The 13,148-nt window shown below is 47.7% G+C and overlaps 1 protein-coding gene and 1 long non-coding RNA gene across 11 annotated transcripts in view; one reads left to right on the top strand and one right to left on the bottom strand.

The window, feature by feature from the left end:
- The window catches only part of ATXN7L1 (ataxin 7 like 1), a 236,720-nt gene that overhangs the window by 26,477 nt on the left and 197,095 nt on the right, over positions 1-13,148 (bottom strand). For all 10 annotated transcript variants that reach the window (XM_082473446.1, XM_082473445.1, XM_082473448.1 and 7 more), the window contains 3 exons: positions 12,357-12,640; positions 9,096-9,178; positions 7,975-8,231 (listed from right to left, as the gene is read on the bottom strand). In XM_082473446.1, the coding sequence (XP_082329572.1) occupies positions 7,975-8,231; positions 9,096-9,178; positions 12,357-12,640 (624 nt within the window). The remainder of the gene's footprint in view (positions 1-7,974; positions 8,232-9,095; positions 9,179-12,356; positions 12,641-13,148) is intronic.
- The window catches only part of LOC309666305, a 386,060-nt gene that overhangs the window by 294,888 nt on the left and 78,024 nt on the right, over positions 1-13,148 (top strand). The gene's annotated exons all lie outside the window — the stretch shown is intronic.

Below are 13,148 nucleotides of genomic sequence, written 5' to 3'. Positions count from 1 at the left end.
GAAAATGACTATACTACCCAAAGCAATTTACAGATTCAATGCAATTCCTATCAAGCTACCACTGGCATTTTTCACAGAACTAGAACAAAAAAATCTCACAATTTGTATGGAAACACAAAAGACCCCGAGTAGCCAAAGCAATCTTGAGAAAGAAAAACAGAGCTGGAGGAAGCAGGCTCCCTGACTTCAGACTATACTACAAAGCTACAGTAATCAAGACAGTATGGTACTGGCACAAAACCAGAAATACAGATCAATGGAACAGGATAGAAAGCCCAGAGATAAACCCACGCACATATCGTCAGCTTATTTTTGATAAAGGAGGCAAGAATATACACTGGAGAAAAGACAGTCTCTTCAATAAGTGGTGCTGGGAAAACTGGACAGCTACATGTAAAAGAATGAAATTAGAACACTCCCTAACACCATACACAAAAATAAACTCAAAATGGACTAAAGACCTAAATGTAAGGCCAGACACTATTAAACTCTTAGAGGAAAACATAGGCCAAACACTCCATGACATAAATCACAGCAAGATCTTTTCTGACCCACCTCCTAGAGAAATGAAAAGAAAAACAAAAATAAACAAATGGGGCCTAATGAAACTTAAAAGCTTTTGCACAGCAAAGGAAACCATAAACAAGATAAAAAAACAACCCTCAGAATGGGAGAAAATATTTGCAAATGAAGCAACTGACAAAGGATTAATCTCCAAAATTTACAAGCAGCTCAGGCAGCTCAATATCAAAAAAACAAACAACCCAATCCAAAAGTGGGCAGAAGACCTAAATAGACATTTCTCCAAAGAAGACATACAGATTGCCAACAAACACATGAAAGAATGCTCAACATCATTAATCATTAGAGAAATGCAAATCAAAACTACAATGAGATATCATCTCACACCAGTCAGAATGGCCATCATCAAAAAATCTACAAACAATAAATGCTGGAGAGGGTGTGGAGAAAAGGGAACCCTCTTGCACTGTTGGTGGGAATGTAAATTGATACAGCCATTATGGAGAACAGTATGGAGGTTCCTTAAAAAACTAAAAATAGAACTACCATACGACCCAGCAATCCCACTACTGGGCATATACCCTGAGAAAACCATAATTCAAAAAGAGTCATGTACCACAATGTTCATTGCAGCTCTATTTACAATAGCCAGGACATGGAAGCAACCTAAGTGTCCATCGACAGATGAATGGATAAAGAAGATGTGGCACATATATACAATGGATTATTACTCAGCCATAAAAAGAAACGAAACTGAGTGATTTGTTGTGAGGTGGATGGACCTAGAGTCTGTCATACAGAGTTAAGTAAGTCAGAAAGAGAAAAACAAATACCGTATGCTAACACATATATATGGAATCTAAGGGAAAAAAACAAACGGTCATGAAGAACATAGGGCAAGATGGGAATAAAGACGCAGACCTACTAGAGAATGGACTTGAGGATATGGGGAGGGGGAAGGGTAAGCTGGGACAAAGTGAGAGAGTGGCATGGACATATATACACTACCAAATGTAAAACCGATAGCTAGTGGGAAGCAGCCGCATAGCACAGGGAGATCAGCTCGGTGCTTTGTGACCCCCTAGAGGGGTGGGATAGGGAAGGTGGGAGAGAGGGAGATGCAAGAGGGAAGAGATATGGGGATATATGTATATGTATAACGGATTCACTTTGTTATAAAGCAGAAACTAACACACCATTGTAAAGCAATTATACTCCAATAAAGAAAAAAAAAAAGACTAGGTTACAAAAAAAAAAAAAAAAAGAAGGAGAGCCAACCCCTGATCTTTGGGGACTGGTGCCCTTTCACCTCTGGACTTCTTGTCACCAGTGGTAAGAAATTTCCTAATTATTGAAGTGGTTAGTAAGCAAGATTTTCTGCTACTTGCATCTGAAGTGTCCCAACAAGTGTGAACAAGAGATTTTAACCTATTTTTAGAAGACAGACTGTGGCTGCAGAGTGTTAACTGATGGGAAAGGAGCTCACCTACCACAGAACCTTGAGAAGCAGGGCACCTGGAGCAGCTAGAGCTGCAAAAGTCATGGGTGAGGTGAGGACTAAACATAGCGAGAGAGCTGAAAGGCTCAATATTCTGTCGTTGGACCCGCAGGTCACCACTACTACCTCACACGGTCACATGACTTACCATTGCCCCTGCCAGCCCCCTCGCCCTCCAATCAACCCTCAAAAAGAGAAACTGAACCAGAGAGACTCTAGACGTGGGGCCCCCAGGCTCAGCAGAGACCAGGAGGGGGCATAGGGCTAAAAACAGGAGGACTGTGGGCTTCCCCTGGTCAGATCCTTACTTGGCACTGCCAGAATGCCTATTGCCAGGTACATCAGCAGGCAGGATTCTTCCCTCAGGAAACCGAATGGCCCCGGAGAAAAGGCTTCCACAGCTTGCCTTTGGGAATATTCCAACAAAAGGCTGACTGGTGACATGATGACCTTTTGGTTGATAGTCCCACATAGACCTTCAATGAGCCTGTTAGAGCCTCTCTTTTAAATATGAATGGTTAGAGATAACCAAACATTCCCGGAACATCTCCAACATAAGCTGACCAACCAAACATCAAACACATGAACATATATATGAAACAAACTTGGGGGAAATGAAGATAAAGGAAGAAAAGAGGAGGGACTTCCCTGGAGATCCAGTGGTTAAGACTCTGCCTTTCCACTGCAGGGGGTGTGGGTTTGATCCCTGCTTGGGGAACTAAGATCCCGCATGCCGTGCAATCAGATAAAAAGAACCAGATCCTAAAATTTAACAAGTAAATCATAAACTATTTAATATACAGTTTTGAAGAGTAAAGTAAAAAAATCTTTTAGAAAGTGGAACAAAAGATTTAGAGACAACAGGAGAAAAGAGGTAAGAGGATGAAAAGGTCAGAGCAAATGATCCAACATCCAACTAACAGGAGGTTAAGAAAGAGAATAAAGACAATAGTGGGGAGAAAACTATTTAGCATGTAACATGGGAAAATATCCCAGGAACAGGTGTTTCCAGGTTGAAAGGATCTACTGAGTACCTAGTACAATGAATGAAAAAAGACCTACATCAAGGGGGATCCCTGGGAAATTTCAGAGCCCCATGCTTCAGCAATTAAAAATGGAATCAGAATGTTATTACACTTCTCAATAAAAACCTTCGATGCCAGAAGCGAATGGAAAAATTGTCTTCAATATTCTGTAGGGAAATAATTCTCAATCCAGTTATATACTCAGAGAGATGATCAATTAAGTGTGAGGGTAGAATAAAAACATTTTCAGGTGTATAAGGATTCTAAAAATTGACCTCCCATGTCCCTTTTCACAGGAAGGTAATGGAGAAGATACTCCATCAAATAAAGGAGCAAACCAAGAGAGAAGGTGGCAAAGGGGTCCAGGAAACAGGTGCTCTAACACAGAGAGGGTCAACAGAGTTCCAGGATGGTAGGAACTACTGTTTTTCACTCTAACCCTTTTAGTACTATTTAGTTTTTCAACTATGTGTCTATACTATGTTGATTAAAAAAAAAAGAAGTTTCATTAAGAAAAAAAATTTTAGAACAGTTGAAACACTCAATAGTAAGTTCCAGTTGCCAGACAAAAGAGAGGAGAGGAGGGGAGGAGAATCGTGGAGAGTAAAGCTGAGTATGAAAACTGCGAGCTGCAGAGCAGAATTAGCTCTGAGAGCCAAGACAGAAACATGAAGGAAGGACGCTGGGCACATGTGTGCATGTGCACAACGGGAAGAAGGAGCTGTGGATCTCCTCGTTTTTAGACGTGTGTCACTCAGGATGTGGGCACCCTCCTGGCGATGACAGAATGGGGGATGCTTTCAAGACCTCCTCCCAGCTCTGATCACTGCCTTCCAGGGTGGAACCTGGAGGGATGGAGTGCGCTGGGACCAGCTTGTGTCTCAAAAAAGCCAAGGCTTGGAGAGGATGATGGGGAATTGGGCAACTGGCCACTGCCAGAAAGTGTGGAAAAAGTCTCGCAAGTGTGAAGCTGCCGTCCAACCGTTCTTCCTCAGCACTACATTACCCCTCACCCCTCCACTTACCAGTCTGGTCTAAAGACAGTGCATGGCCCCTGTCCAGTTGCACCCAGAGAAACTTAATGTCCCCTAACCCCCACCACTTTGAGGAAGCACGAGCAAAACAACTGACCTTAACGGAGTCCTTACTGTATGTAGGCATGTCACATACCTTTTCTCTTTGGAGCTACCCACTGCCTTAGGTGCGTCTAACTATGACCTACATTTCTCAGATGAGGACATTGGTTGCCAAGCTAATAAAAAGTGGAAATGAGACTTGGCTCTGCCTGCTTGACTTCAAAGGCCCCCCTGTTGAGAACAGAGTAGGAAAAGCCCAGGGACAAACGTAAGTCAAGGAGAGAAATGGCTTCCACTTTGGCGATTTACACTATGTAATGAAGTAGCTTTCACTCCAGGCTCACCTCTGCCCTTTTTCAGGTATCTAGGACCTTCTGCCTCTTTCCCTGCTGCCCTTGTCAGTCTTAGATTCATTGGCATTTGCCATTTTATACTTTAAGGGGAGATGTGTGAGCGTCTATGAGACAGAGGGGAATGTGCCCAGATCTTGGCAGCACTGACCTCCACAGCTGACCCTTCCTCCCTCTGCTGTCCCCCTTCCCCGAACCCCCGCGCCTTGCCAACAGAGTCCTGATGGCTTTGGTTGGCCTGGTCATTCATAGCCCTTGGGCTCTGTGGGGCGAATAATGTGTTTCCTTAGAGCTGGGGGCAAAGAAACAGAGCATACTGGTATGTTATCCAAGGGCCCCCAGGTTGAAGGACAGAGGCCAGGAGGACAGGTGAATGGAAATCAGGTAGCACTGAGGCCTTCACTGGTTCCCATTGCTTTCCCATTGACTACCACTGCCCCCTACTACCAGCTACCATGAACTGAGTGCTTGTGATGAGCTTGGTACTTTATCTCACTTAATTCTCCTTAGCTCCATTTGACAGTTGAGCAATTTGAGGCCAGAGAGGCTGAGAGACATGGCCACGTTCATCTAGTTAGCAGACAAGGAGTTGAGCCCTGCACTTCCAATCCTGTTCCAACCCTTGCTAGCTAACTTTCACTTTTCCAATCCTAGACCCAAGTCCCTCTTTTAGGAACCCCTGACAAGGATGGGTTGCAACTCAAAAATATGAGAACTGGAATATTTTCAAGGTTACCAAAATGATATTTAAGATATAAATTCACACGCCGTTAGCATTTCCTACAAGAGAAATTCACGATTGGGAAGGGATAACCATAATTCCATTCATGTGTGATAATTTTTTGTTTGGCCAATTATAGATAATGAGTGTGATTGAAACATCTATTATATTTACGTCATTAATATGAGGAAAATAACTGCTTTAAGTCTTATGTGGGTATGTTTACTTCTGATCATGCTTTTTCGATCTCTGATGGCATGGGGTCTCATCTGAACCTAAAGCAACTGAAAAAGGACGTGATTTCCCACTAACTGTGGAACAGAATTCACCCCTGAGTTTTCTGGTGCCTCGAAAAGCGTCCTCAAAAATTATTCTCTTACCAACATTTGCAATGTGCTCCTTGGCCTGCCCTTTTCTTTCAGAGACGTTCTTTTCTGCTGATTAACCTCACCCTCTCTCTTTCTTCTATTTCCCTAAAAGAACATAAACACCTGGCATTTCTCTATTGACAAACATTCCCCTGAAAATTAAACCAAAAAAGGAAGAGAGAGAAGCAGCTTTGAAGGCTCCACTGTTGCCTGTTTCATTTTTTAACGGCTGCCCCCAGCCTCTCTGTTAAGCCAGGTACCACTGCTTGGGTGCGAAGTGCCTGCATCAGTCAAGATCGATGGAGAAATGTATAATAAAAGAGTTTTCAAACTGGGGTTCCCTGGAGTCCTTGGGGAAGCTGAGGTGACCCCTTGGATGGGCTGGGGGACAGTGGGTTCTGGGTACACGTGCGATGAGAGCAGGGCTGAGCGGGCTTCAGGTGGAGGCAGGTCTGCTTTTATATCGGGTACCATGTAAGTAAGGTTCTGTGGGAACAAAAAAGTTCCATCGCCACCAAGAAGTTTGAAAGCTACGGTACATAGAATTGAAGCCCCTTCCAGAAGTTTGGAGCAGAACTGTGTCCCCAAGGGTAATATCCTTCACCAACATCTGGCATTACAGTGAGAAATTATAAAACGATCTTGGAAAGTGAGGGGTGGCAAGGGCAGTGGCAAGTAAATGGATGACGACAACGACCCGACAGTGGTTATGATGATGGAGATGTGTGGGTGGTGACTCCATCTGACTCCGTCTGACTCCATCCCTGAGGCTGAGCTTGGTGATTCCAAGAGATGGGCTCCAGCTGCCAAACTGGTCAGGCTTGCACCAAAGTGTAAGGCATGAGAGATCCTGGTAGGTCAGTAACAACTGTCATCAAATACTTGCTTTTGCTTTAAAAATAAATTCCTTCCCCTTCTTTTGTAACTATATTCTCTTAATGCCTACTTGCTGACTGGACAATTACTCTTTGAGCCTCACAGTGTATGCATTAAAAATCATCAGAGGGGACTTCCCTGGTGGCACAGTTGTTAAGAATCCGCCTGCCAATGCAGGGGACACGGGTTCGAGCCCTGGTCCAGGAAGATCCTACATGCTGCAGAGTAACTAAGCCCGTGCACCACACCTACTGAGCCTGTGCTCTAGAGCCCGCGAGACACAACTACTGAGCCTGCATGCCACAACTACTGAAGTTCGTGCGCCTAGAGCCCGTGCTCCGCAACAAGAGAAGCCACCGCAATGAGACGCCCGCACACCACAACAAAGAGTAGCCCCCGCTCGTTGCAACTAGACAAAGCCCGTGTGCAGCACAGAAGGCCCAACGCAGCCAAAAAAAAACAAAAATCATCAGAGGATACTAATATCTGCACTTATATGGTGTTATTAATGTTTGCCTTTTATGATGCTATGGATATTTGAGTCTCATCTCCTAAACGCCAAATTCTTGAGAAGCAGGATCTAGTTTCATTCATCTCCGTGCCCCTGCCTGAGAGTACCTAACACAGCACCTTGCTTATGGAGCAAGCACTCAACAAATATTTTTGAACGAGGGTTCCCTGTCCTATCAGCTGGAAATCGGTCTGTGGCTCATCATGGCACTCCACTGCCTGTCAAAACACACATACATGGGTTTTCAACCCAAGTGGAATTTTTTTTCTCCCTCCCTCTTTTTTTTGGCCACGCTGCGTGGCATGCGGGATCTTAGCTCCCCGAGCAGGGATCGAACCCGTGCCCCCTGCAGTGGAAGCTTGGAATCCTAACCACTGGACTGCCAGGGAATTCCCCCAGGTGGGTTTTGTTTTCTATTCTTTCCTTTCTGTCCAGGACGACCAAATAAAACCCCAAAGAGGTTGGCTCAGCTTTCTTGGTATGGAGGGAAATGTAAAGACAGACAGCCCTGTCACGGCAATTTTCCCTTTACCCTGACCATCGGAGAGCTGTGGAAAGAATTCACAAAATATCATGGCAAGTGGGCTCCTCAGCTGTGCTGACTACCCGTCCCCCCAGGCTTCCCCCACTCTCTGCTCCAGGAATCTTCAACTAATCTAAAAACTCAGGTGACCAGAAAGTTGCCTGGTGCTTGAGTGTCATCCTTTCAGCTATTTATTTCTAGCTGACTCTTGCTCTGTGAAAACACATCCTGCCGGATAGAGGTCTGCTATGGAGGATGACGACCATGGCAGTCATGACCACAGTGAGGACGACAATGGTGACAGCAGTAGAATCCACTGAACGCTACGTGGCGGGCACTGGGCTGAGCCCCTCACACCCATCCTCTCCTTTCAACTTCACCACCACCTCACCAGGCAGGACGATAACGACTCCCATTTCACACGTGATCCGACCACACACGACCCAGCCGGGCAGGGTCACTTGACCACGGACTCAAGGCTTCTATCGCCCAGGTGGGACTTACCTAGGAAGCACAGAGTTAGGTGGCCTGGACTTCGCAGGGGACGCGACTTTAGGTTCTGGGCCCAAGCTCCCTGAAGATCCCGGCAGCGAGTCCTGCGCTGGCCCGGATGGGTTTGGAAGTACTTCCCTTGCCGAAGTCAGGAGATGCTCTTTATCTTTAACTTCTTTTTCCCGGGACTTGGCTTTGTGTTCCGCCAGAAGGAGGTCAAATTGCTTTTTCCGGCCTGGGACTGCCCTCCGATGGCTTAGCGAATGAGTCTAAGGAGAAGAGAGACGGAAAGCACAGCCTCTTTGATCAGCACATAAACCTGCTTCCCCGGGCCCTCCACTTCAGAAACAGCAATTCATGGGAATTTAGAGGTGCTTGAAAAGTCAACTTCAAGGCAACAGCTCCTGTTCTGTGGCTGGGAAGAGGCAGAGACCACACAAAACGCAACCGTGCCCTACGCTCCTGGCGTTAAGAAGCCAAAGCTTCCTCCAAAAAATGGCATAAGATGACGAGCTTCAGCGCAGAACCCATGAGAACCTCTCTGATGAAAGGCAACGGTGAGGGCGTGCTGGAGTTAATCCAGGTGCAGGTGGGAGGCTTGCTTTGGCCCAGACACACAGAGCCACCAAGCAGAGAGGGCCACAGCCTCCATCCCAAGAGGCACTGGCAGTTCAGTATGAAATACGGGGCTGGGGGCCACCCACTGGCGGCCGCCTCGGGTCAGCTGTCCCCCGGCCACCCCGCTGCGGCTGGATCAGGGGCACGGCGGCTCGTCCTCCCCTCCGGGGCTGCCTTTCAGGGCGCTGCCACCGCCGCCGCGCTGCTCCTGCATACATTAAAACGTAGCAGGGTTTAGAACCGCCTGTGAGTGCCTATAAATACAATTTACTGTCTGGCCTCACAAGTAACAGGGGAAGCCTATTTTTTTTTTTTTTTTTTCCCTTCTTAAAAAGCCAGCCAGCTTGAGGCAGGCGCTCTGCTACCATGGAAGAGAAGAAAGCATTTCCCTTACAAAGAACAGCTGGGGGTCATGTCGAGGCTCCACACCCTGCCGTGTGCAGAGAGTGGCATGCAAACATTTCGACAGAGGCCCCGGCGAGAGCAGGAAGTATTTTTTATGGAAAGAGAAATACCTTGCAGGTGAGGGATCTTGTGCAAGGTTTCTTTGTCTCGGGATCCAATACTCCACAGTGTTTATTTGGGTCAAATTCTCTCTCTGGTTTAAGAAACAAACAAAAAATATAAGAAAAAAGGAGACTAAATAGGATTTGGCATTAAGACCACATTTTTAAAAAAATGCACATTTGCACCAACAAGTGAGACATTGTCAGGCAATCTGGTTTTTTTTGGTGTTTTTTTTTTTTTTCCAACCGGCTGCTAAAATGCTTCCAGAACCGCTGGGGGAAGATGGCGCTCCCCTCTGAACCCAAGAATTCCCAAGTCTAGCGGGAGGCGGTAGGGATCGGAATGAACAAGGGAATCGGGTTCGGGGGGAGGTGGGCAGCGGAGGGAAAGGAGCCAGTTGCTCTCACGCTTTCACTCCAAACAATTCCCCCCGGTACCTTTGGGCAGAGGTGGCTGCAGACCAGGGAGAACCACCTGAGGCCCAAGGGCCACTTTTTCCCCCCGGGGTAGCTCCAAGAATACATCACCCACCCCTTCCTGCCCTGCCTCCATAATAGTTTTAGCTATTTAAGTGGGAGATTATTCCTTGACATGTCAGTGTGACCTGCCTCTCTCATGCTTTGCAAAGTCCTCAGCACGAGGCTTTCCACGCGGCCTTGCCGGCCAGAAAAATCATTTCCCGGATTCAGGAACATATAGGCAGGGACAGGGGCAGGTGTGGGCTTTACACTGAGGCTGAAGCTGAAGGTGCAGAGAGGGCAGGGCCTGTTAGTGTCACAGTCGCTCTGCCCCTGGACTGAGGCCTGATGCTCCAGATGGGAACAAGCCGGGTCCCTCGGGGACCTGCTGAGGGAGGCGGGCTTTCCCCAGCTCCTGCCTTCCCGCTGGACTCCTGACAGCTCATGTTGGGGTTACTTCTAAGGAATCTGCTCTTTTTATGCTCATTTTGGATCCTTCACCCCTTCTGGATTACAGAAATGCTCTCCTCCCCCTGGAAAATGAGGGGATGTGCGGCAATCTCTTAAGGACCCTTCAGGCTTTAAAGTTCCACCTCCTGAGGACCTGTGCCATTTCTGGAAGGCACCCAACAAACACCTGAGTCCTGCAGGGCAGGAATGACATAGCTCTTCTGGGCATCCAGGGAGACGGGCAGCAGCATTGGCGGGTGGGTGGATGGGCGCGCGGGGGGTGTATATATACTTGGTGGAATGTCTCCTTAAGGGCCTCCAATGGCTGCAAGCTAAAAAGAGGTTACCTTGCCTGAAAAAACTGTCTGAACTTGGTGGAGTAAGCTCTGACCATAATAAATGAATGCATTCTAATTTTAAAAGAAGGTTTGGGAGCTGTGGGGAGGTTGCGACAGTGGTGATACTGATGCTTGCGATAAAACCGCTCTCATATCCAAGACAGATTTCCTGGTTGACTATCAAAATGCAGCCTGCCTCTTTCTTTTGCTTTTGTCTTCTTTTTTTAAGCTTCATTTTTAAGAAAAGAAAACTGCTAGGCCTGGAGATGTTCGCTTCCTACGAGCCCTCTCTGCCCACCGAGGAGGGTCTGGGTGCCAGGCTCCAGGCCGCCTGGTGTGAGTCGTTTCCCTTGGGCCTGGCGGAGTCAGACCCGTGCCCAGATCCACACCGGCACTCGTGCTGGCCGGGAACTGAGCAGGTTGTTTGGCTGGGGGTAGGAGCTGGCTGCCAAATGTGAAAGTGAGAGAGAAATAAGCAAAAGACCCAATGAGACAAAACCACCAACAAAATGCAAAATCCACAAACACACAGAAAATGCCCGAACAACTTCAGATTAAGGTGCCGGCTGGAAGCCATGGTCATACTTCTGCCAGGAGGAGGAAGCCGGCCTCACTGCGCCCAGCCAGGCCTATTGGATTGCCCCCTCTGCAGAGTGAAGATGAACTTTCCCTGCAGGGAGACAGCCAGGAGCGGGGGGGCTCCGTCCACACAGTGAGGCCCCCGCCCTCAAGAGAGCGCCAGGCTCTGCCTTTCTTTCTGGACAGCGGGTGGAAAGGACATGGAGAGATCTTCAGGGTAAAATAACTGTGTCATTTGAATGCTTTGGGCCTGAGGTACTTTTAAGAAGTAAACTTTTTGAAAGTGACAGATGTGAGATAGAGAAACTGAAACACAGATAAACACAAAGTAGAAAATGAAAATGACCCACAATTCTTGGGGCGCTTAGGAATTATGCTCATACCAGAGGATACAGCTTCACTCTCACAGGGCAGCTTACCCTGTACAGTGGACCCTTGAACAACGTGGGTTTGAACTGTGCAGGTCCACTTACACGCGGATCTTTTTCAATAGTACATACTGTAGTTCTACATGACTGGAGGTTGGCTGAATCCGCAAATACAGAGGAACTGCAGATACGGAGAGCCAACTAGAAATTATACAGGGATTTTTGACTGCGTGGAGGGTCGGCACCCCTAATCCCGGCGCTGTTCAAGGGTCAACTGTATTTTCTTTTTTCTGGTTGACATTTGATAAATGCCCAGAGTGTGTGAAGAAGTTATAAAGTTTATAGCTTTTCTTGGTCTTTTAGAGAAAGTAAAACTGCCAGATTTCCTTCTACAACAATCCCAAAGCAAATATCACCCACTTGGGGGCCCCTAAGCGCAACCATTGTCTTAAGGACTGGCCATGTGCACCTTTCTGGGTACCCTGAGGTACTCAGGCAACCAAGTAGATCGGAGAGAGACCCTTCAACGCCCCATCTGCTGTGCCAGTCCAAGCGTTCCCAGATGGAAATTCCAATCTGCTTATGTGGGAAAGGCAGTTGCAGCCCCAGACCACAGAATCAACCTGGAAACCAACGAGACCAAAGGACGGAGATGGGCAGACAGCACCAATGCGACTGTTCCAAGCCTGCCCTGAGCTACTGGGAGATATCACGGTGGATTGCCCGACTCTGCTTTCCGGAACCCAGGGGCAGTTTGGCCTGTCAGCGTGAGGACAAGACCCTCCGAATCCACAGACTGCTGAGGGGTTGCAGAGCCTCCTGCCTTGGGGTCACTAAGGTAACTCCTGCTAAGTGCTGAGCTGAGCGAGATACCGCCTCTGGCCCGGGATTAAGAGAACCAGTCCTCCCCTGTATTTTTAGAGGAGGGGGGGGGGTTCCTGTTTGCAGGCAAACTCCGTGTCTCCCTTAAAACAAAACAGACCCGCTCAATTATAAGAAAGCATCACTCCCTCGTTCTGGACGCAACTCAACTGCAATCTGGTCACGAGCCAGACTCGAAGGACACAGACACGTACCTGAAAGTCTCCTGTAAGGCTTGTTGTTGTTTTTGGTGCCATTTTGGTGCTTCTTGTCTGTGGTGGCAGACAAAATTCCTTTGCCATTTAAGATCTTCTCTGGGGAAGGTGGCACTGACTTGGACATCAAGACCGGCTTAATTACAGGTGGGGTGGAGACGGCAGAGGACGAGGTGGAGCAGGAGGTGACTGCAGTAGTGGTTGTAGAGTTCATTTTGACATTGGCACCATCTGCCTTCACTAGGTTAGGAATTTTCTCTAAACTGACTACGGGAACCGGAACACTGAAAAATAAATGAACAAACACACACAATTGCCTTCTTTGATTCATCTGGTCTGCTGAGAAGATATCCCCGCTTATCATCATCAGGACACTTCCTTATCACTTATTTATACTCCTCCTATATGAGAGCAGCAGGATTCCAGTGTTGCTGGGAGGGAGATGCACGCCTCAGAAAGGACCAATAGGGGGTGTGAGGCCGGCACAGCGCCAGGGATGGCATCAGAACTGACTGATTACCTCCTGGACTGGTTGTCCCCGTAGATCCTGCAGCTCCCCCCTTTCTCAGTCCCTTTAGTCGGCAGTCTCCGAGACAGCACCTTGGGCAGAACAAGGCGCCTGCTGTGAAGCTCAGGAAGCGATGCTGTCTGTCCACGAGGGCCGTTGTGCCACGGAGCTGCGTGCTGAATCACGCCCCCTCCCCCCCGCTGCTCGGCTGGTCTCCCACCCGGGCGATCGGGCCTGACATCTGTTTAGCTCGGAGCTCACACAACACGGAGGCATGGCTGCGG

Source organism: Balaenoptera physalus, assembly GCF_965194825.1.
Source record: "Balaenoptera physalus genome assembly, chromosome: 8".
In the NCBI taxonomy this organism is placed as follows: domain Eukaryota; kingdom Metazoa; phylum Chordata; class Mammalia; order Artiodactyla; family Balaenopteridae; genus Balaenoptera; species Balaenoptera physalus.
This window is presented reverse-complemented; position numbering and strand designations above follow the sequence as displayed.